Genomic DNA, 25,145 nt, shown 5'->3' with positions numbered 1-25,145 from the left:
AACTCATGAGTATACACACTGGGAAGGTTGTACTTAGGTTGTATCTTTAAAGCAACAATCTCATTTTACAATAAACCAAACTGAAAGACATTTATTATAGTGTATTCGTACGGTGACCTAGTTTGTGGTTACACTGAAACTCCAAGCTTGGTTTACAGCACGATCATATGAGCGTTTCCCTGGGAGCACTTACGTTACACTCAGCCGAGCTTCCGCCAGTAAGTTGACGTCACTGTCAGTACGGTGGCTGCAGAGGTTTGACTTCCGGCGTGGTTCTTTGGGTGTTCTAAAACTTCACGAGAAAATGACATCGCTTAGACCGTTCACATGCGATGACTTGTTTCGATTTAACAACATGTAAGATATGAGGAGACAGCTTCGTCCGGCAGATTGTGATGTGGGCTGCTGGGAATTGTTATATGTCTGGGGGAATGTGGCTGCTGAGGGGAAGGAGCTGCCTGTGCGGGGACATGGCGCTGCTACACAGAATGGGCGCCTACTTAGCTGCCCTAATGTTATAAAGTACTCTAGGGGAACCCATTAACCTTGCAGCTGCTTGTGTAATATACTGTGTTTGTTTATGTTGCATGTACCAAGGGTGTGTTTGCAGAGTAAACATGTAGGTAGCCACCATAGACTGTTGTATGGCCAATCTGAAAGGGACTGCTTGGCTTTGCAGCAGGAAAAATTGATTTAAGGAGCTGACTGATACAACAATATTGGCAAAGTGTATGTTTGCTCATGTCAATAGCAACCAATAAGGTTTGCCTTTAAAGGGTAGACCAGTAAATGGTACCTGCTATTTGGTTGGTATAGGGAATTGCCCTGTAACAGACTCTAATTACATAACCACTAAAAACAAAAAACCTAGGTTGGGCCATGTGGGGTGGCATTTGTATTCAGATAAGCCCTTTTAGTTCTCTTGAACATTAGGATAAGAATCCCAGTACAGTGCCTACTATACACCTTTGGAATGGGAACTTTCATAGTCTGACCTATATATAATATTTCTCTCCCTTGCACATCATTTATGATATAAATATATATTCCAAGAAAAAGAGGTTTACATACACCCTGGAACTATCAGCCTTCTAGCTTTTATGGTATGGATAATATTGCATATAATAATCACTAGGGAGGATGAGGATTACTAATTGCTTGTTTTTCCTTTTGCAGCAACCTGGATCCATTAACTGAGACTGTATCCTTTTTGTTCAACTCAACCTGCTGAGCATTCATCCCATAGTAAAAAAAAAAAAAGGGCTACAGTATGACAGAAAAATGTCTTACATTTTAGCCAAATGTCACTTTGTGCCACCTGCATGGACATATTCAGTGCTTTTCTCAGTACACTTAAGGGCTGCTTTAGTGCATGGGGTAAAGGACACAAATGCCTAAACAATGCCTTTCCAGCCGCATAAATTGAAATTGCCATATAAAAGAAACCTTACATACAGCAAACTGGTGTAATTATGTGAAAATGTGGAAGACAGCATTTTCAAGTAATTATGCCTTTTATTTCTGCACCAAGTTTGTCTGTGCACTGATAATCCAATTATCTACATCACAAGGACCAAACATGGAGTAGCTTCAATTTTCTTGTTTAATTTAAGTATCTGATTAGAGTCATCCAAATGTTCTTTTGGTGTTTTGTCAAGACAGCACACTAGCACGGATTAATCTTTGGTTTTGGTTTGATTTATATCATAGTAATAACATAAATGCTTGGGACATACCCTCACTTTTTCCCTTAACTGCAGGACTCCAGTATGGCATTCCTTTTTACCTGCAGTATTTGGCACACTGGCCTGAATATTTTATTGTTGCAGAGGCACCAGGTGGAGAACTCATGGGTTACAGTAAGTACTATTATAAGGCATTGGTCATGGTAATGCACAGGTTGTAATCTAAAGCTCTTTATATTTAGCAACCACGGCTGCCGGGCCACAGACTGGGAATTCCAGGTCATGCCAAAGGGTCTGTAATAACTATAAATAGTAGTGTTTATAAATAAAATTGTATCTCTAATTGGCATATCCATTACACCAATACATCATTGATGCACCTTCCCAAGTAAAACAGCCTTTGTTTGATTTGGAGTTGGCGTTTATCCAACACACAAACATTTTAATTATAAAAGTATGTGTTTATTGCAGCAGTTGTGCATCTTGCATGTTAAAAAGAATGAAAACTGCAGCAAGCACCCTTATATACCCTATATAAGATATAGTTCAGTATTAAATTTCCAGGTCAATTAACATGGGTTTAATATGGTATGCTTGCAAAGTCCTAAAGAGCACCTAATGCTCAAAACATGTTTCCGCCACCTTAGGCACGTACTAACAGAGCCTGCACGCCATATGAAGGAAGCAATAGTCTCTAGAGAAATGCACATTTATTTCTGGAAGTTCAGGCAGCGTTCATGCTCCTATTGTACATAACCCAACTTAATGAGCCCATGTATTACCTTGACTTAAATGCAGGAATTGCTGAAATAATAAGTCCTAACGTGTACCCTGAATAACCTTGTTTGCAGTAATGGGAAAAGCCGAGGGTTCAGTAGCACGAGAGGAATGGCATGGACACGTCACTGCACTGTCTGTCGCACCAGAATTCCGACGTCTCGGGTTAGCAGCTAAACTAATGGAGTTACTAGAAGAAATTTCTGAAAGGTGACAAATGTGGATTTCTTGTTTATTTTTAAATGGACACACAAATATAAAATATATGTTGTCTTTAAACTGATAATGACAGTTTTACAGGAATTGTGCCCTTTTGTGTCCTGGGAGGCGTAAAATCCTAACCTGCCCAAGCCTAACATGATTGTTGTATGACTGGCATTTAAAGGAGAAATAAAGTAAAAGTCACTTGGGGGTGCCAAAATGTTAGGCACCCCCAAGTGACTTTAACCGCCTACCTTTTACCCCGGGCTGGTGCCCCTGTTCACAGAAAACAGCACCAGCCCGGGGTAGCAGCGATCGCTTCCTCCTTTGTTATTCGCTGCGCGCGCATGCGCAGTAGAGTGAAAAGCCGAACGTAAACATTAAAGTCGGCTTTTCACTCTACCGTGCATGCGACGACCGCTGGCATTTCAGCCAACGGAAGCAGGGAGTGATCCGCTCCAGGTACCCCGGGCTGGTGCTGTTTTCTGCAAACAGGGGCCCCAGCCCAGGGTACAAGGTAAGCTGTTAAAGTCACTTGGGGGTGCAAAAATGTTAGGCATGTTGCCTTTCCTTCTCCTTTAAGGTATACATGTATCACATCATAGACAGTACCGTTGCAGATGTGATTAATCATAACCTAGCAAAGCATCTTATCAAAGGATCCCAAGTCTTGTTGAACTTCAATAAGAGGTTAGATATTTCAGTTTAATTAGTGGGCGGGATGTATGTACTAGTCTGAGCCCTGAGTTTAATTGTGGAGAGGACTGACTCTTTCAAATCAGTTAGATGAAATAAAAGTGTGCAAATCCTTGTCCTGAAATGTTTTGGGGGAAAATTTTTGAATAGGCCCAGTAAGGTTATATTAGCATCCATGATATTGGGGAAAGCATGATGTCTTGTGGACAATCTAAGTATAGGTTTGTTTTTATTTCATCCCATTCCCACTCATTCAAGGTTGATATATCTCTCCTCCATTTAATAAAAGCTATGGTTAAGGGGGATTTAGTGCTTATGGCTGCTGAAAGGAGTCACAGCGCAAACTTTAAATGGAAACATCAAATGATGTGAGCAATAGAGAGTTTGTTTCATACAAAGGCCCACAATTAAATCCTGAGACCTCCCATGTCTTTGTAGGATGAAGAATTGCTATTAAGTCTCTTCCCACTATAAGGATAATAATCAAGTCGGTTATTTTCCCCTCTTATTCAGAAAAGGAGGATTTTTTGTTGATCTGTTTGTGAGAGTCTCCAATCAAGTTGCAGTGAACATGTACAAGCAGCTGGGATACAGTGTGTACCGAACTGTCATAGAGTATTACTCAGCCAGCAATGGGGAACCGGATGAAGATGCATATGGTAAGATCTTAGGTTGTCTTTATTTCCTATGCACAAACACTCTGTATTTGCTTTTATCTATGAGTGGATGCAGCTTTCTTTAAAGGACATGTAAAGCCTACATTTGCCTACAATGTATATCAGTTGGGCACGTCTCCCCCACCCAAATGGCATCATTTGTACTGCATATATCCCCTCCGTTTGCTAGCACCATCACATTTTCCTAAAGCAAATAGCAGCTTTCACCCAGTGGCCATTTTTCCTCTGATCCATAATCAATTACATTTAAATCTGCAAACAGCATATACACACAGACCCTTATTCAGCATACATTTCATCAAGAATACAGGCTCACACAGTCAGAACTGTCTTTGATAAAAGTTCTGCTTTGTTTGAGCACGGTAATGGTAAAGCTGAGCTCAGGAGAAAAAAATTGAAGCAGACAGCTAGAGCCGAGTTTCTATGTGAACCAGCGATGCCATCTCTTTACTGGCTGCTAGACTGGAGGCGTGTTTAGTAATCTGAGCTTACTGAACAACTGAGCATGTCTGGCAAGCCAGGAATCAAATTCCAGAGGGGGCGAGTGGGTTACAGGAGTAGAAGGAAATCTAATTGATAAAGGAGATGTTGCAGCCTTACTATTAACCTCTGGAAAACCAGTGTGGCAGGTATTAAAAGATTTCAAAGAGGCTGTTCATTGATTATTTGTTTGTGTGTGGGGTGTACATGTTCTTTAAAGGATTACTCCATAGGCATCAAATTGAATGCAAATGTTAATACAGTATCTAAAAACTGCCTGTGTTGTTTATTTTTTTGTGGGATGTGGGCAGTAGAGGATTGGTTCAAATCATGCATAGAATAGTCCACATTGGAATATGTTTGTCCACTGGACATGTATTTGAAATGGTTATCCAGCAGATACTCCTGTTCCTGCAAGTTACATAAATATGTTACTGTCTTCTGTCCCTAATATTTTTGTGATGTATAAATAAATAAGGATATAACCCATTTCTTCTGTTTCCCTAGACATGAGGAAAGCTCTGTCGAGAGACACTGAGAAGAAATCTATTGTACCTTTACCGCATCCTGTGAGACCAGAAGACATTGAATAACCTTAGCTGTGGTTCTTAGGCAGAGTCATAAAAAGACAATTTCATCTACATATTCTATAAAGCAGCAACACCAGTCTGAGGCTTGCTAGGCCATATGCACAGTTCCTAGCGGAGAAGTTAAGTTCAGTAAATGGTTAGAGACGCATAATTACTTTTCTGTTTATTTATAAAACACACCTATTTAATCTACTGCCTCTTACACTGTAAAGTCGGTTCTTATTCAGGAAAGTTATACCTGGCCAGTTACTTTTCCAAGGCATATTGCTGGCAGACACAAATATAAATGTGACCAGAGCTGGCAGTGCATGTCACCGACTGTAATCCATATTTTTACAGACCATTTACAGCTTGCTGCTGAGTTGTGTCCTAGGACTGGAGGGCCATGCATTTTATAAGCTTCATCTTTTAAAGTAATACCGACATGTATCTAGGATTGTATTCTATGTAGAATTTTCCTGTATATTCCTTTTTATTTCCTGTCTGAAATTGCCATTTTTACAGCCATTTACAGCCTGTCCCTAACTTTTAGGGGCATTTTTATTATTGTGTGTAAGGCAATGTCACTGGTGATGTTGCCCATAGCAACCAATCAGATCTTTGCTTTTGTTTTCTAACTTCAAGGTGACAGGTCAAATCTAATTGCTGATTGGTTGCCATGAGCAACATCACAAGTCATGTAGATTTATGCCCATTAGGGTAGTGTTAGTGTGACATTTCCATATGGCTTGGAGAGTGGCAGCATTCTCATTCAGGTTATTGTCAGCGCAGTATACAGAAAAATGTACATAACATTACTTTATTTGCTAAAATGCAATAGTAAGAATTTCAGAGAGCCTTTTTATTTGGTGATTATGAAATGTGTATGTTCCTGCTGCACTAAGAACAATTGATAGATGTAATTATGTACCTTTGCCTAAGAATCCAGTGTAAATGATTCCTGTGATGTGTAACTTCCATGGATGGCTGCACTGCATTCTCTGTGATGTCCTGCAGTTTTCAGGTGCTAACAAGGTAATGACGCTGTAAATGGCTGATGGGGCAAATGTAGGCAGAATAAAATGTGCTGCTGTTTGAGTTTATATTGAATGATTGTTATAGATCTGTGTTCCAGTTTCTGACTATTAATAGGAATTGTGGCAGTAAAAACTAAGGGTCAGAGATATTAGCTTGCAAAGCAAATACTGTCTGACCGCCTAAATAAAAATTATTTGGTACTGTTTAAGGGCATTTACTAGCGTTACTAGTCATTTAAACCATAAGGGTAAAGGCAACTCAGTGTGAGGATTTTTCCTGGAATAGACAATAATTACAGTATCACATTTACATGTGCTTTCATTTTTTGCCCTCCCCAGCCTATGTAATTGAGAGTTATCAGATATATTACCCATGTGTCCTACTCATTTCTTTACAGGCAGTGATTCCCACTGTTATAGAACAATGAAGATTAAATCCTTTTAAATGTAATTATATTCAGACAGGTTTTATTTATTATTTTTTAAAAAAAAGCAGCCTTGTGAGAGTCACTGGTAAGTGGCACTATGTACAAACAAAGCAAGGACACTGGAAAAATCAGTGTCAGGAACTGCTCTCATCAATGTCTTTATCTGGATCCGGTTCATCAGTCTGCTCTTCCTCTTTCTGCTGTTTCTTCCAAAGTTTGGCCATTGCAAGCAGTTTAAGATTAGGCTGATTGGCGGCATCTTCTGGAAAGATATAATCGTAGTATTCCTCCCATCCTGCATCAGACTGGTAGAAAAAATAAAATGTTATTGATTAATAAGTGAGTTTGCAATTAGATAAATACAAAACAAAGGTATTAATAGGAAACCCATTTATACACTTGGGTTTAAGGGTAGCATGCTAGGCAGGGAAGCTCTTACCCCATCTTCTCCTTGCAGTTTTCTCCTCTTCTTGACCTTCTCTGGCATAAGTTTGGCTACTCTTTCTTTTGTGGATTCTGTCCCAAATTCCTCCTCAAAGTTTCTCCAAGATTCAAGCAGCATCAGCCTCTCCTCTTTCTCCTCACAATTTCTTAGACTCTTATTGGCTTCTTCATAGATCTGTCTGCATTTTCCCAATGTGTCCTCATTGCTGCTAGTTAATTCAAATTGTGCAAAGCTAATCCAGACCTAAGGAGGGTAAATTATAAATATAAAAAACGGTAACACTGTACATAAACCAGGTAAATATAGCATCACCTGCTGGAATGAGCTCATGGGAAAGCTACTTTTGCTCAGACACTTTTAGATAACTGAAGACTATATATTCTTAATTTACATTTAAAAGAGCAGTGTAAAAAAAAAAAACAAGAATATGCCAGTGCATATATGCTTTTAAATATAGAAGGAATGTGTTTCGGGCGGATTAAAAATTTCTCCAAAAACCCTACTAGTCTGTTCCACTCCCTGCTGCCTCCTTTCCCAGGCTGTGCAGGGGAGCCGGTGGCACTCGGCACACTGCACTGTAGGATAGGAACCAGTCATTAGCTAGGGTGACCTGATCCTGATCTCACCACTGTGTGACTGCAGGGCTGTGATTGGCTACCCCCTTCTACTGTGGATCTGTCAGGGACCATATAAAGTCCAATAAAGGGGCCCAGAGTGAAACCTGCGCCATGCATTATTGCCTGAGCACATTTTGTGGTTATGGTGACTGGAGAGCCAGTAATCTAATGCAAATTAAGGACAGTATATTTATTATATACGGCTCAATACTTAATTATAAAAAGTAGATATTTCTTTATAAACAGGGAAATTATATTTAATAATATGCATATAAATAAAACTGATTTGGAAAGCTACAAGTCTCCTTACTGTGCCAATAATAAATCTGTTTTGTGAAGATTTCTTGCCCCCACGCCGAAAATTAACACATTACACATTTACTGAATTTAGCAAAATACGTCTTTCTACTCCAAACTACAAGTTGATTTTTTTTTTAATGAAAAAAAAAAAAACTGCCTCAAACCTTGTACCTTATCTTCTCTCTCACACATAATAGCATCATCCTTAATATGAAGGACAGGGGTATTCTTAAATAGTTTGATGCCCAATTACCAAAGTCTGTGGCATGCAGAGACCTCAATGTTTATGTGCTTAATATGCTAGAAAATTGAATCTTAAGTGAAATACCTTAACGTGCTGTGTTCGTTGGAGAAGCCTCCTGTAAAGGGTTCTAGTCTTTTCAAATTCTTCTTGTTCGATTTCAAAATCAATGTAGGATTTCCAGAGCACCTGCAAATATCACACAGAGCAGGCAGCTATAAGGGGAAGTCTGAGACAGTCATATAAATAGTAGTCAAATACCATGGCGACCTTCAGCACTACAGAATGAAACCGTTCGCTAAAGAATCAGTAGTTATGCTTTGTTAGAGGAACATTTACTATTGCAACCCTCGGTAATAACACTCAGTCAAAGCAACACAGTCACTCTACAACCATTACCAAGCCGGATAAAGGGTGTCAACTGGCCAGACCAACACCGCTGTGCTACTCTGCTGGGTGTTTTTTTTTTTCAGGGTATGGTATCGTCTGAAATCCATTATCCAGAAAGCTCCAAATTACAGAAGAGCAATCTCCCATATATTTCCATTACTTGATTAAAATGGAGTCTTTTAGGATGTTTTCCTTTTTGTCTAACAATAAAACAGTACTATGTACTTGTTCCAAACTAATATTGTATTTACTTAATGTTTAAATATCCTTTAGTTAACATGGAAAACACAAGATGCCAGGTCTCCTACCTGTATGGTAATAGGGGGCAGTATAGGTAAAAAATAGGAACAAACCCTACTGGCAGACTTTTTTTTTTGTTAGGGCAGCTTGATACATTTACACCAATCTAGTGTAAAAACAAGTAAAAAATTGAGAGTCCTGTAAAAGCACAGGCATAGTTTCATACCTCAGGCATGTCAAGTCGTGGCTGTCCAATAGCCAGTTCATATATTGCACGAGCTCGTTCAGCGTCACCCAAAATAGTCTCCAGCTCTGAAAATTTTATCCATGTTGTGCAGTTCTCGGGGGCAAATTCCAGAAACTTTTCATAAAGCTTTCGGCAACGGTCAAATTCTCTTAGCTGCAGCTCCAGTTCAATGTAACCTTTAAACAGTTTGTTCTTTGGAGATTTCCCAATGGATGTGCCCTGTGTGATTAAGGCATTACTTATCTACATATATTCAACTTAGTAACAGGAAAAACAATTATTTTTGGAACTGCACTAGGCCCATTTACCAGCATTGGTTCATCAATATAATAAAATATTCAAATAAACTCCCCCCGGATAAGGCTGGAAACCTCTACAAATTTCTGAAAAGTTTTTACACTCAAAAAGAGTTGTAAGAGTTCTTTGATCTGTGGCAAGCAACAATCACTAATGGGAAACAAAACTACAATACTGTGATGTAAATCATTAATTTACTTGTAATTACCCATCTTGCTATAGATTTTTACAGAAACTCCATGACACGATTAACTATCTGAACAAACTGTTTTTTTACATTTGGTTCCCATAAGTTGCAGGATTACGACTTCCAGTATTCGTCCACATAGAGTCAAGGCATACTAGAAGTTGTAGTTTTGCAACATCTGGGAACCCAAGGTTAAGCAACAGGGATACAGACAAATATTGGGGTAGATAAAAATAGATTTTTCAAACATTTTAATATCACCGCGAGTCTTAGGATAGAAAATAGTGCTCCCTGTATTTGATGGTACTCACCAAAGCTCTTCTTGCAAATGGAAGATTTTTTTGTCTGACTTCAAACTGTGAGTACATCAGCCAGATTTTTGCAAATGTGAACTGTAAAATAAAACTAGATTAACAAGTAGCAGTAAGAGCCCTAATATTTTAAGTTAAAATTCAAGATGGCTGAAGACATAATTAAAACAACAAAATCTCTCACTCCTGTGCAGAGATCATTACTATCACGTGAGGCAGATCAGCATTCACCCCTACCTGGTGTTGTGCACAGCGGCTGAAGAGTGGGCTGTTCTGCCTAGCTACAGGCAAATCCTCAAATTTAGGACTAGAATTTAGTTCGTAAAATGACATAAGGCTCATGGAAAACAAACAATTACAAAGACTCTTACTTTTTTGTGAGGGATTAGTTCTAAGCAGGCCTGGTAGACTTGCCTTGTTCTCTCTGGGTCCTGAAATTCAAAGTATGTAAAAAAACCATTAAAATCTGTCCATTAGCTAAGTGAAAAAAAATTTGGTTTGGTTTAGGGTTATTCCTTTTTTTCCTATAACACGCTGCTTTTATAAAAGGAAATGCAACAGATCCAGTCATAATAATCACACTTTATAAAGTGTATATGATCTATGTTTTTCAGACTGTTTTCTGCATTAAGAGATGTCTGACACACAACTGCCATCTAGCGGGCAAAAATGTGCAGTGTAATTCAATGTAAATATGCAGACAAAGAATGTCTGGTGCGCGCAGGATGCTAGGTTATTACACAGTTACAAGAGTTTCTTGTGGATTACAATTTTTTTCACCTTTGCTTCTAGCTCCTCATACAAGGCATAGTTTATCCACAGATAAATGTATCTCTTCCAGTGTCTCTTCTCCTTTGTAGGTGGGACATTGGCAATAGCCCGTTCATAAACTTCTCGAACTGTGTCAGGATCAGCATCACTTTCAACCAGCCGCAGATAATCAAACCAAGCATCGTAATTATGAGGATTTGCCTGGGGAGAAAGACATTTGTATATTTATCAAGTGATTTCTCCATCTTGTGCCATTTTGTTACCTATTGCTGAATTGCTCTTCTGGCATGAGATGTGACCAACTGCAGCTGTGTTATTCATTACGAACATATTTAAAGCTCATTTCATTGTGTCACAAACATTCGGACAGCACAAGTGTTTGTTACTTCCTATTCTGTTTCTATCCTATACAAAAAATAGTGCAGTGCAGACTAGAAAAACTATGCAAGCTCAAAATAATTTATATACTGTAATATGCAAAGAAATGGAAACTACCCAAGGACTACTGTTCAGGTTATGCCATAAGAAACATGTTAAAAAAACAAAAAAAAACAAAACAGTTTTGTGGTGCCAGTCAGTATTTCTATTTACTGTGGGCCATGTGTGCTAAACTGATCTTTCACATTAAACTTATGGGCAGAGCAGTGTTTGGGTACTGATTTACTATCACCATAAAAGTAATGATAGAGGGGCAAGTCGGTCGGTCACTTTCAAAAGCAATTAACCTGCGGCATGTTGCCAGTCACACACATCAAGAAAAGAAAAATCTGTAGTGTTTGAGGTCAGCTTCTTGACTGCTGGCACTTAAGATTATTTGATCTATGGCAGGCAATCGGTTAAATCTACTTAAAACTATACACACATTGCTCCGTTGCTAGAATAGAGTTCCTAACAACATTATCTAGCAGTAAACAGACTAAAAACAGTTCAAATGCCTAGAACCACCCTAAATTGGTTTAAGTACTATAAGTACGTGTATAGCCTACTTGACCCTGGTCAACTAAATAGCTTTAGTCTTTGCAAGCTTACTCCTAGTTGTGTTTTCTGTGTTGCATAAAATATTGCTCCCTTACCTTTACTTCTTCTTCATACTGGAACCTCCGTTTGTTGACTATAATATCTTCAATACCTCTCCGGTCACCATATTTCTTCTCAAAAATAGTGTAATTCTTGAATAACTCTTGGGCCTGTTGCTTTGATATTCTGTCCAAAGCATATTTATAGATGACACGGACTCTTTCAAACTGTGTAGAGAACAATAAACATGCTGAATAGGATGTAATCCTGTTGGAACTTTAACACAGTTACAGATGTCATCTGCATCTTCTATCACCAGATGACAAACAGCACATCATCATCCCAGGCTGGTCTCCTTGGACCTAAATTACATTCTATTTCACCCGTTTGTTGGGAATGTGGCAGTTTTTAGAATTAAAACAAATTGGAAGAGTAAACACATTTTTATGTAGAGAAACTTGATTTTAAACCTATTCTAATGCAATAAGACAGTAGTAGCTACATCTAACCTCACAGGAAAGGGAGAAGATAAGGAGCTGAAAACAGTTGCTAGGGTCAATTACTGACATATACAGAGCCTTGACAAATTCATTAAATGTGCTCCCATTGATGTCTCCCAATTTAATACAGTTTAAAATAACACAGCTTGGCTAAAGTAAATTAAAACTCACTTCTTTTTGATGCTCTTCAAATTTAGCAAATGAAACATACAGGTTTTCATCCATGTGATCTTCCCCGAAGAATTCCACGGACCTTTCATAAACTTTTCGTGCGTGGGCAATATAACCGTGCTTCTCTTCAAAGCGAGCATATTTGATCCAGTTCTTCACATCAGGGTGCACAATTACAAGTACACAGATGTTAAAGAATCAAATTTTCTGTGATATTTATGTTTTTACTTTGTACAGGTAAGGGATCGCATATCGGAAACCCTTGAACCCTAAATAGGTTTTAGTTGCAATGTTGGCATTATTGTACATCACAGCACCCACTCTAAAGAATTTCTTAACATAGTAACTTATCACATTTATACACAAAGGATATATCTCTCATAAATAGACCTGGCCCGGTCCACCTCTTTGTATCTGAGCTCAAAGTTGATGTAAGAATGCCAAGCTTGCTCCTCAGGTTGCCACTCCATCCAACGTTCAAAAACCTGCCGCGTTCCAGCCACATTTCCGAGCATCTCTTCCATATAGGTATACTTGTACCTTCAAACATCAAAGCACTGTCTTTTATTACTCGAAGGTCAAAACATTTCTTATGCTACAGCACAATCAATTTTCTAAAGGACATAAAATCACGACAGAAACAAGCTACATATTATCTACATTGTACATAGGGATTATCGACCTTAAGTTGCAGCACTCCTATAACACAAAATCCTTTACTAAAAAGTTACCCCCATAACTCCATATATTTCTAATTATTTTTGGTTACCTATATGTATAAATCAGCATAGTCTTTCCTTTGAAAAGTGACAAACCTACCAGAACTGATTGACCCTGGGTAGGGTAGTGATTGCTCTGTCCCAGATATTTCGTGCATGATTAACCTGGCGGCTCTTCATCTCCATCTCTGCATACTTCAGCCATAGTGTAATATTTCTGTAATCCACATCTAAAGCACGTTCGTATATAGACCGTGCCCTAAAAGCAAGAAAAAAAATTCAAATCATTAATAAGCGTAAATTTAATTTTAAGCCATCTATGCCAATTTAATTAAAAAAGTGAATACCTCTGAATTTCCTTTAGACTTTCCTCCCATTGTGCATATTTTATCCAGTTACTAATAACCGTCCTGTTCTTCCTAATGTTATCTTCAAAGGTCTGAAAGAAAGACACCACTTTTAACATTACGACTCTAAATAGAGATAATTATATCCTGTATTTATTGAATTGAGACATCAATTCATTTATGAATGAGACATCATCATGGACACAGGCAGCAGTGAATATCTCAATAATATCCTTAAAAAAAACATTTAGATTACTCTCTGGAAGTTCCGATAGTGTTCATGCATTGTTTTCTAAATTTTTCTGTATGTAATCATGTAAAAAATGTTAACAAAATGTATTTTTATACAACTTTTAGAATCATATCCCCAAAACCTTACTTGCAGCAGGCATCTGTACATTTCCTGCATTTCAGCATTTTGCACTGTAGGATGCCAGCCAATCTGCAGCTCAGCAATCATAACACAGAACTACAGATTAAACATAAACTTCCATGCTGCAGAGAGGACCTGACAGCATCTGTATAAAATGCACCCTACTGCTGCAAATGCTGTCCCATGGTAAATGAGTTTTAGCCACGGCTGAAAGCATTACCTTCCTTTTCCTTAGTTTGTAATCATTAAGCTCTTCCTCATCTGTGATCTTCTGTTTAGGAGGTGGAGGCAGAAGCTCAAGTTCCCTCTCTTTGGCCTCTCTCAGCAGCTGCTCGGCTGTAATCTGCACCTCTGCCGGCGCTTTGTTTTTAACCTTCAGTGGAACAAGAACACAAAGTCAGTTAGGGAAAAAGGAATATTTCTGGTAGAATAGCAGGTTGACTGTTGGAACGCAAGATGCTAGTTCCAGTTCAGAAACAGGTGCACATTTGTGGGTTCAGCCTTGATACCAACATTTCAGAAGACAAATGTGAGGGGGCTACAAGGATGGCACAGCTATGAATGAGGGGGCTACAAGGATGGCACAGCTATGAATGAGGGGGCTACAAGGATGGCACATCTATGAATGAGGGGGCTACACGGATGGCACATCTATGAATGAGGGGGCTACAAGGATGGCACAGCTATGAATGAGGGGGCTACAAGGATGGCACAGCTATGAATGAGGGGGGCTACAAGGATGGCACAGCTATGAATGAGGGGGGCTACAAGGATGGCACAGCTATGAATGAGGGGGGCTACAAGGATGGCACAGCTATGAATGAGGGGGCTACAAGGATGGCACAGCTATGAATGAGGGGGGCTACAAGGATGGCACAGCTATGAATGAGGGGGGCTACAAGGATGGCACAGCTATGAATGAGGGGGGCTACAAGGATGGCACAGCTATGAATGAGGGGGGCTACAAGGATGGCACAGCTATGAATGAGGGGGGCTACAAGGATGGCACAGCTATGAATGAGGGGGGCTACAAGGATGGCACAGCTATGAATGAGGGGGGCTACAAGGATGGCACAGCTATGAATGAGGGGGGCTACAAGGATGGCACAGCTATGAATGAGGGGGGCTACAAGGATGGCACAGCTATGAATGAGGGGGGCTACAAGGATGGCACAGCTATGAATGAGGGGGGCTACAAGGATGGCACAGCTATGAATGAGGGGGGCTACAAGGATGGCACAGCTATGAATGAGGGGGGCTACAAGGATGGCACAGCTATGAATGAGGGGGGCTACAAGGATGGCACAGCTATGAATGAGGGGGGCTACAAGGATGGCACAGCTATGAATGAGGGGGGCTACAAGGATGGCACAGCTATGAATGAGGGGGGCTACAAGGATGGCACAGCTATGAATGAGGGGGGCTACAAGGATGGCACAGCTATGAATGAGGGGGAGGGCCTAGGGGGCTACAAGGATGGCACAGCTATGAATGAGGGGGGCTACAAGGATGGCACAGCTATGAATGAGGGGGGCTACAAGGATGGCACAGCTATGAATGAGGGGGGCTACAAGGATGGCACAGCTATGAATGAGGGGGGCTACAAGGATGGCACAGCTATGAATGAGGGGGGCTACAAGGATGGCACAGCTATGAATGAGGGGGGCTACAAGGATGGCACAGCTATGAATGAGGGGGGCTACAAGGATGGCACAGCTATGAATGAGGGGGGCTACAAGGATGGCACAGCTATGAATGAGGGGGGCTACAAGGATGGCACAGCTATGAATGAGGGGGGCTACAAGGATGGCACAGCTATGAATGAGGGGGGCTACAAGGATGGCACAGCTATGAATGAGGGGGCTACAAGGATGGCACAGCTATGAATGAGGGGGGCTACAAGGATGGCACAGCTATGAATGAGGGGGGCTACAAGGATGGCACAGCTATGAATGAGGGGGGCTACAAGGATGGCAGCTATGAGGGGGGCTACAAGGATGGCACAGCTATGAATGAGGGGGGCTACAAGGATGGCACAGCTATGAATGAGGGGGCTACAAGGATGGCACAGCTATGAATGAGGGGGCTACAAGGATGGCACAGCTATGAATGAGGGGGCTACAAGGATGGCACAGCTATGAATGAGGGGGCTACAAGGATGGCACAGCTATGAATGAGGGGGCTACAAGGATGGCACAGCTATGAATGAGGGGGCTACAAGGATGGCACAGCTATGAATGAGGGGGCTACAAGGATGGCACAGCTATGAATGAGGGGGGCTACAAGGATGGCACAGCTATGAATGAGGGGGCTACAATGATGGCACAGCTATGAATGAGGGGGCTACAATGATGGCACAGCTATGAATGAGGGGGCTACAAGGATGGCACAGCTATGAATGAGGGGGCTACAAGGATGGCACAGCTATGAATGAGGGGGCTACAAGGATGGCACAGCTATGAATGAGGGGGCTACAAGGATGGCACAGCTATGAATACTAATTCTCCTGGGTTCTACTCGCTACCCATCAACCACAGCGTTCGTATTATCGCTAAATGTAAGACAACTCCATCAGCAAGTCATACAAACCCCCGTACAGACCTTCTGCTAAGAATCTATCCCAACTTTATTACCTTGGCCACTTTTGGAATTCGCTGCTTCCCCGCCGCTGTGGACGCCATGTTTCCTCACGTCTGCAACACAACCTGACAGGAAACACCAAGACGGGGCGTAATGACGTAGCGTTGGTTTTACGTGCTACGTAATAGTCTCCGTAGGACTTTTGCTGGTTTCGGTGACCGCCCCTGATGAATGTCACGCCCAGTCCCGTGTCCATAGCAACCGAGTATCGCGTCCTGATCCTGAGCGAATGCCTTACAGCTGCTGCCTGCACAAGTGACCGAACCCACTGAGCTTCCTGACAGGTAACAGGGAAGCTGCATATCGTGCTGTATAACCTTGGATTTAGCATGAATAGTGAAAATAACATGTATGGGTCTGGAACCCACAGCCGGCCTTGCGTGACCACTGTGCGCCGCTAAGCATTGGGCAAAGAGCCCCTCGGCGCTAACTGCTGATTGGGTGCTAGGGTTTCTGCACTGGCGCAAAGTTCAGCACCAACTAGTATGTTAGTAAATGAACACTATCTGTAAATGCTGATATTAATTATTTATGCATTGTGTCCGCCTGTTCTGTCTTTGTTATTGAAAATGGAACCTGCACATATTATGAACATTTGCCTTTGAGTAAATACAGTTTAGCCCAATGAAACACGTTAAGGTTCTGGAACTCTCTACAATTTGATATACTTTTCTGTTATAGTCTTTTAAAATACACTTTGACGTGTTCTGGGGTGCTGACTCCTAAGGGCTTTCATTATTTGTATTATTTCACCTGCACCTTCATGATCTGAGAGCCAAGACCTTACCTGAGCAGACATTAGCTTGTGTGCTATGGATCATGAGTTAAGTATATTGAAATGTGCATTTAAAGAAAGGGTACTAGGGAGGACCAAAACGTCACGTTGGCTGTATATGTACATTTAAATATACTTTTTTGATTTGCACAGAAATCCCAGTGTTGCTGGTCTTTTTTGTATGTGTTATGTTTTTACCATGCACCTGGGTATATAATTAAAGCCATGTGCCACCCCTCTGGTAATATATATATATATATATATAATAGAAAGAATGCCACACACACAGGGGTTTGATGCAAAAGAAAAAAATGTTTTTATTGAAAAAATTCCATATATATATATGGAAACAGGAGCTGCCGGCAGTCACATTTAAGGAAGCTTGTTATGCCTGGATGCAGTCTTCAAGTAGTAGCGAATAAGGGAAAATTGGAAGCCACTCATGCAGGTCTTAAGCTGGCCATACACGTGGCGATCTAACGATGTTTCGTGCGACACATCGTCAGATCCGCCACACACAGTCAGGGCTGAAACAGCAGATAAGGAGGTAGAAACAATAGGATTTCTACCTCCTTCTGCCGATTCAGCCCTGACGGCAGATTTTGGTCAGGCGCCTTCTATGGCGCCCGATCAAAATTTTCTAACCTGGCCGATCGGCGAGTCGTCTGATATCAGCAGCTTCCTGCGATATCGGTCGACTCGCCGACATGCCATACACGCACCGAATATCGTACGAAACAAGGTTTCGTACGATAGTATCGGTGCGTGTATGGCCAGCTTTATGATGATAAGGAAACTTTTATTGCCAATAGTTCCATTGGCAGTAAAAGTTTCCTTATCATCATAAGACCTACGTGTGTGTATATATATATATATATATATATGTAGTCAATATATGTAGTCAACTGCATAGCTGCACTCAAGCAGCATTGCACACTATGGTCTTATATTTTAATAATCTTTATATAAAATATATATTGTTGCAGAATGGTTTACCAATTTTTAATGAAGCAGGGGTGCAACGATCGTGTGATCACAGAATTAACACAAAGACAAAAGGTCCTCTCCCTGCACTCACCAGATATCAATACATGTAGGACATTAAGACATTTTACCATCTATACTTTGTTTTCTTTGAAAAAAGGAAAATAAAAGCAATTTAAAAAAAAAGAAGACATTTTAGGCATTAAGCATAACTCACAACACAGAACATTAAATTACTTTATCATTATCACATAAATTTTTGGATTTTTGATCTAAGCAAATTAATTTATTAGTGCACCTATTTTAGCAAGTTTAGCCTTGTGAATTTTTAGGCTAAAACACAGTTTATTATTATTTATTAATTATAAAATAAGCACTTGCACTTTATATTAAAGTCACCTCATTGTTTTTCTACATGTAAGGTGATCTAGGCTTTTCCTGTAATGACACGTAGTTGCTAGAATATCATTCACTTCAGAAAGAAGTGAAACTTTTTGTCAGTGAGTTTGATTTTCAGGCTAGGTTTATATGTAGCCACCAGACCGGTCCTGCCATGAGGCAAGATGAGAACCTTGCTTCAGGTGCCAGTGAGTGGCCAGTTATCTGAAAACTGCCTCTGGTAATTTTAAGAGACGATTTTCCAACTTTTAAAACAGAAATTAGCTCTTTTAGTGCAGAGAGCTCAAAAGTGCTCACTGAACTCACAATGCTGCCTCCCTTGACCCGCTCCAAAGAGGTAAGCTCAGGGCAGGTAAGAGGGGCAACACTGGTGGAGCTGTAAGCATCAGTAGCCCTAGAAATGCCACTGGTTTCCACTGACTGTGACATCACTTGTAGCATCATTATCTATCAAGTAGCACCCCCCATAGTGTATTGTCTGTTAACATGTGCATAGAGACAGAATACAAGACTCACAGAAATGCATGCAGTTTTACATAAGGCTGCAGTTTGTTAGAAAGCATAAATCAGCTCTTTGTAACTATGTAATAGGCACTCTAAAGTCAGCGGTGTGTTGTTTTTTTTTTTACAATATTGCCTTTTGTACAACCATTTCTTGACCTTTATAAAGACAGAAGCCAATGTCTGGATCCTATAGTAACTGCAGTGGTGCAAAGCAAATACTGCCCTCAATATGTATCTCCACCCTGAGAGTTCAGTGAGGCATTTTTGCTGCCTATGTATCTGCCTATGTATCTGAGTCCCCACTGGGCAGATTCTGCATTGCAAAGGTATGTCCTCTGATTATTAGAGGTCCATTCACGGTTTTAAAGATTTATGAAACAACTAATTTTCACAAAAACCACGATTGTCTAGACATTTATTATAAGATCCAAACTGAAAAAGCACAAATAAATTAAAATGCAGAACAAAATCAAAAAGTACATGAAAACCACAAATTTTTCGTGGTTTTTGCATTTTGCCATAAATCTTTGTGGACTGAAAAAAAAACCCCAAAAACCTCTGAAACCACAAATTAAATAAAGACTGTTACAATTTACAGCACCCATTGCCTTCTACATGACCTCACCAGCTTTTAAATGTTAAAGATTTATATTAGTGCTTTTCGTGTTTTTTTCAACTTAATAAATCATGAAAAAGTTGTGTTTTTTTGTACACTACAAATTCAATTTAGCACAAAAAAACACGTGAAAAAAGAAGGAATACAAAAGTTAGTAAATTCCTCCCTTCATGTGTAGTGAGAGCTAACCACTAGAAGGCACAGTACAGTTCAAAGAGCAAAAGTGCCTCCATCCAAATGCTGCTCACAGGTATTACAGGGAGCAGGGAATTCACTCTGTAATTGACACATGCATGCAGGGTCGGACTGGGCCTCCGGGACACCGGGATGGGCGCGGGCACCTGCAGGGCCCCTGGGGCGGGAGCCCTGGTGGGCCCTTTACCCCTCAGTCCGACCTTGCATGCATGAAAGTTTTTCTGTATGGTCCTTTACATATGCAGTGACGCTCGGGGGCCTTACTCTTCTGTATATCACTTTGCCACTTTGTTATCATTGCCAGTGTGTAAATATGCTTGCATGATTGTTGCTTTGATTTTAATCTTTCCGCATTCTCTGTATTTGGATCCAGATTACATATCGCTATTTATCATCATGATAACTTTAACTTCATCAAGTGGAAGAAAGGACTTTGTTACTGTCAGAAGAACAGAATCACTAGATGTTCATGGCATCATTAAGCGAAAAACAACCACCACAGAAAGGATATTTGGGAGAGTCAATGTCATATATCTGCTGTATGTATTTGTCTGGCCGACATTTTGCTATAGTGATACGTTAAATCCAAATTAATGACATTTGCTTGAGGAAATATGTATAGCATTTCTCCCCCATCAGTAAATGTTCTGGTATTTTTGCCACTAAAGAGATATTACACTAGCTTATGTATTTTTTTAGTTTTTGCTAATATTATGAAATTGGCACAACAGCGCCATCTGTCAGTTCTGTCAGCTGGTCTTACAGTTTGGTAGAAAATTTCAGAAGACGAAGACTAAAGTTTTCTAATGTTCCTTTGGTTAGAAAACAACTTCACTGCCAAATTGTTGCTGGAGTGCAGTACTTTTAGACCTGCTTATTTCACAATCTGGGCCAAGCACATTAAGTGATATGCTTCTGTAATATTTAGATAGCCCCTGGCCCTGTTTGTATTACCAAATTATATGCTGAAGTTGTTTTTATTTTTTGTAGGGAGAAAGCAAACTTGGCTGTGACCGTCTACAGTGCAAAAAATGGTGTGGTGGCCAATGCTGTCCTCTTGGATTATCCAAACTGCGATATTGTGGATCAGGCAGAGTGGGAGGAAAAGCTGCCTACACACTATGAAGAGCTGAGCAATTGCACAGTGTGTACCAGCCTATTCTCTGTTTAATGATTGTGCCATTCATTTCTGATGCTCACTAATAACTTTACTTTAAATTCCAGCCTCTGAACACACTGTTTCTGCACCTTTTTGTGGCCAAAGACGAATATTCTGAGCAGTGTATTCAGGAGATCATACGGTAAGTGTCTCTAATGAGTAACTACTCCAAGGATGTATTTCCATTTCATCCTAACCATTTTATTGTGTTATAATTTGTGCTCACATTATATTTTAATGTTTGTTTTTTTAATTTATTAAACTTGGATCTGCTGTGAATTTATTACTTCGGCTAGCCTTCTGCCACAGTCTAGTTTTATATACATGTATCCTACAATTACTAACATCCTATATCCCTAATTGCAGGGTGGTGTTCAATACAGCCCCATATCTGCACTTTATATGTCTTACAGCTCCACGGGATGAAGCACTTGGTAAGTTCAGACAGACGTTATTTTAGGCTTTTTTGAAAGCACAGCCGTTTGATATAAATACGGAGCTAAAACTGCTAAGGGTGAAAAAAGTGATATAGATGAGCTGCAGGGTCACAATGGGCCAACGGGACACCAGGAAAAAAAAGCATGGCCCTTCTGACCCAGGGCAGATAGACCCCCCCAATAACAGCCACAAGATGTTGGTAAGGTGGTAGCCCAGTAGGCCCCAGACACCCCAGTCTGAAACTGATGAGCTGCCATACTTGTTATTGTGAAATTACAAAATGCAGACTCCTCCTGCATGCTAGAATAGCAGAGATATTGGAAGTTAAACTGCAGATTTGCTAGTGCTTGGGAGTCCATTTACTCAAGTGTGACAGATCAATATATCAGATCAACAACTGCACCAAAATCAATGCGAAAAAAAATCTCTAGAGTCATATACTGAACTTTGATCACTTCTTTGATTGTGGATTATATCGCACACATGTCTCTGGTGCCTCTGCTCTACCAAAGCTGTATTTATTGCCACTGGAGCTTAGCATGATGTTAAATAACATAAAAAAGGTAACCTCACAAATCAGTAAGTATGGGTGCTGAGTTAATTTTAATACTGAAAAATGTGCATGGTTGCCTTGGGCCCCATTAGCTCTTGGCCTGCCTCTGTTTAACCTTGTCTTTAATTTTGTATTTATAGGTTTGGCTTTAGGGTCAGTGTTTCAGCAGACAAAAATCGTGTCTGCATCAGCTCTTGCAAAGCAGCATTCTCTGTACATGTGTCATAGGCACAACCACTGTCCACAGCTGTATGTCCGGAATGCAAGGTAATTAACTTATTTTAGAAAGTGCAATGAGTTCTATAAATAAATTGAGCAACACTTAGTACTTCTGCCACACTCAGATGTAAAAAGTGTTGGTGGGCCACACAAGCTTGAGAAAAAGTTCTTTGGGGATGCCAAGGGCTGATTGGCTATCTGGTAGTCCCATATACACTGATGGGCTGCAGGAGGCTCTGCTTGGAGTAAAACTGTGTCTCTGTGCTTCCAAAACTTGCCTTCAACAAGAATTGTAAAAATGGACACCTTCTTTGATGCCACTGAAAGCAACATTAGCAACAAAGTGCGTGATGAGCAACATGTTGGGGATCACTGTCCTTGAGAGTGACAGATCTTACCAAAGTGTGAGCAGGGTTAAAGGAAGATGAAAGCTGTCAGGGTGCAACTGGGAATAGCTGCTGTAGATCAATTGGCCTAAAATGTCTTATCAGCATACAATGAGCAGCTTATTATACGTTACTGTGCTGGAACCTTTGTCTTTCTGCACCATCTCATATATCAGTGCCATTATGGTCCCTATACACTTCCTACTCCCATGCCCATTTTCTATAGCAACTTTTTGAATAAAAAACTATTAAAAAAAGTGCTGGAGCTTCTCTGCTTATGAACGTTTTCACTATTTTCATTAATAGCTGGAACATGTGACTTGGTATAAAAATTGAACTTTCTTTTCTCTTATTGATATTTCTAAAAAAAAAGTAATACAATGAGTAACAAATAAAACAATAGGTAGTTTACAGTGACCATCTATCAGCCGCAGAATGTGGATTTCATTTGTACAGTGTTAAATATAATTGCCTCGCTGTTCTTACTCATCCACTGGTAACATTAGTAGGGAGTTCCACCACCAGAGGTCACTCAAGTTCTAAACATTTCTTTAAGTGACAGCATAAACAACTGTTATAACGCTGGTATGAAGCAGCAGAATAAAATGTTATATATATATATATATATAAATTAAGAAAAGTATCTCTTTTGCATACCAAGTGCAATCCAAAGCAAAAGTCACATGTGGCACACTAGTTCCCCAGTTTATTAAATTAAAAGTAATCTTTAGTTTCAAAAACTTAGAAAATTAATGGCAAAATCGAGCAAGATGTTTTAAACACTAAAATCTCGGTGTTTTACAATTTAGTGTCTGTTCATGCAAATACCTAACTTCATGTGAGCTTAGCTCCTTGGTACCACATTGTAAGGGGCTGCCAGTTGCTACTGGAATCCTTGGCATTATTCCATTATGTTTCCTGGGTCTTGCACATTATAGAGCTCATTTATGAACCCAAGCACCAGTGCAAAGAGGTAAAAAGTGAGCTTTGCACTAAAATGCAGCTTGTTCCTGCTTTAATGAATAAGGTGCATAGTAGAGGGTGCATGAATACAAGTGTGTCCTAGGAGTTATTTTGAGGGCTCTTTTGCATGCTGTGTCTACACACACAACTGATTTGCACCTAATGAATAGCAAGTTAATGCCATTTCAATGTAACAAACATTGCCAAGCCATAAAAGGTGCAATTCATACCAACATTGATACCATTGATCTTTTTGTTAAAACAAGTTGCTGTGCACAAAATTTGATCGGGGACCTCTGCATTGGGGTTTAAAAACAGTGAGCATGTGTATTTGTGCTTTGCATTCTGCACTTGGGATGGTAATGCATATAATTTTTTGCCTCGGTTTAAATATTCTAGGATAAAATGTGAATTATTGTAAAATAGATTGTAGACTTTTTCTCAATTTCTTTTAGAGTGGAAGATTATGATGATCTGATACCGATTTTTATGCGTCACAATGATACCCTTAAAGCTACATATGGGGAATTCTTCCTTGCAGAGCTGATCGAAGCTCAAGATGAGCAGAGCCACGCTATTGTTAGTGAGGTGAGTTTTCTTTAAAGGAGAACAAAAGTAAAATAATTGTTAAGCACTCCCCAGTGATTCTAGTGGCTTACACCCTACTCTTGAATGTTCTTCATAAAATTAACTGGCTGGGGTACTTTTCCTCAGAGCGCTGCACCTCTGTATTGTTCCATCATAGAATAATAGAATTAAAGATAAGAATCACTGGGAGGTGCCACCATATTGTTCTGGTGTCTTAGGCATCCCCTGTGCCTACTGAGGCTGAGCAAATGTGCAGTATAGAACTTGGCAAATAAGATCTGTACTTGACATGTACTTGCCTTGAATTGCACAGGAGATGCCCGAGACACCAGAATAATATGGAGCCTCCCTGTGATTCTACCTTACATTCTCTTCATTAGGGCTAACATTACACTTAGATACTACACTTAGGTCCTATTTGAAGACAGTGTCTAGTAGAATTAAGTCTAAAAAGTCTATTTGAGGACAGTTTTCCATTATGTATATTTGTTACTTTGTGTTAACTTTTATTGAAAATAAAGTTGTAACTATTTTAGCATAACAACTGCACTGTTAATAATTCCAGCTGCATATTAAGTGAAGGTAAAAAAGACACAGATTCTTTTTTATCAGTCTTTCTAAAACATCCTGGGAGTAGACCAAATGCAACAAATGTGGGGGGGGTTGTATACTTGTGACTTCTGACTCTCAAATTGCCATCAATTTGCTATTTGAATCAAACACTATATTTATGTATTGTTAGAAGGCATTCTTCCTTTCAACGAAAAATTCCAAAACATGGCCACCCTTGTCACCTGCACTGGTGTAGGAATGAGAATGTTATAAACAAATTATATTTTACTTTTATGTATACATATTTGTTGATTTTAAGAGCCTCTTTCCATGCAAAAAATTTTAATTGTAGTCTTTGTCTTTCCTATTTGCTCTCTTTTTGGAAGGTTATTATCTGGTATAACTAGTTATTTCTAAAACAGCAGAATTAACTTGAATCAAGTGCTAATTT

General features: G+C 39.9%; 3 protein-coding genes across 6 annotated transcripts in view; 2 read left to right on the top strand and 1 right to left on the bottom strand.

Moving 5' to 3' along the window:
- Positions 1–219: 219 nt before the first annotated feature.
- On the top strand, positions 220–6,188 carry naa20 (N(alpha)-acetyltransferase 20, NatB catalytic subunit). Of its 2 annotated transcripts, NM_203779.1 has the most exon segments (7): positions 270–357; positions 1,177–1,201; positions 1,769–1,859; positions 2,537–2,672; positions 3,873–4,018; positions 5,024–5,663; positions 5,769–6,188. In NM_203779.1, coding segments are annotated over 6 exon segments (537 nt in total). In that variant the 5' UTR covers positions 270–304; the 3' UTR covers positions 5,110–5,663; positions 5,769–6,188.
- A 385-nt stretch (positions 6,189–6,573) lies between these two features.
- Positions 6,574–16,433, bottom strand: crnkl1 (crooked neck pre-mRNA splicing factor 1). Its single transcript, NM_001016895.2, is given in 14 exon segments — positions 6,574–6,855; positions 6,990–7,238; positions 8,241–8,342; positions 9,010–9,249; positions 9,826–9,906; positions 10,197–10,256; positions 10,606–10,797; positions 11,670–11,840; positions 12,285–12,463; positions 12,658–12,824; positions 13,104–13,262; positions 13,351–13,442; positions 13,944–14,096; positions 16,357–16,433. Coding segments are annotated over 14 exon segments (2,064 nt in total). The 5' UTR covers positions 16,405–16,433; the 3' UTR covers positions 6,574–6,684.
- An 87-nt stretch (positions 16,434–16,520) lies between these two features.
- Positions 16,521–25,145, top strand: part of cfap61 (cilia and flagella associated protein 61) — a 142,063-nt gene continuing 133,438 nt past the window's right edge. For 2 of the 3 annotated variants that reach the window (XM_031901802.1, XM_031901803.1), the window contains exons 1-7: positions 16,522–16,647; positions 20,210–20,375; positions 20,827–20,980; positions 21,061–21,137; positions 21,362–21,429; positions 22,127–22,253; positions 24,010–24,142. In XM_031901802.1, the coding sequence (XP_031757662.1) occupies positions 20,233–20,375; positions 20,827–20,980; positions 21,061–21,137; positions 21,362–21,429; positions 22,127–22,253; positions 24,010–24,142 (702 nt within the window). In that variant the 5' untranslated portion in view covers positions 16,522–16,647; positions 20,210–20,232. 3 annotated transcript variants of the gene reach the window in all.

This window comes from Xenopus tropicalis, chromosome 5 (assembly GCF_000004195.4).
Source record: "Xenopus tropicalis strain Nigerian chromosome 5, UCB_Xtro_10.0, whole genome shotgun sequence".
Classification (NCBI taxonomy): Eukaryota; Metazoa; Chordata; class Amphibia; order Anura; family Pipidae; genus Xenopus; species Xenopus tropicalis.
Note: the sequence above shows the minus strand (reverse complement) of the source record. Positions and strands in the feature narration are given on the sequence as shown.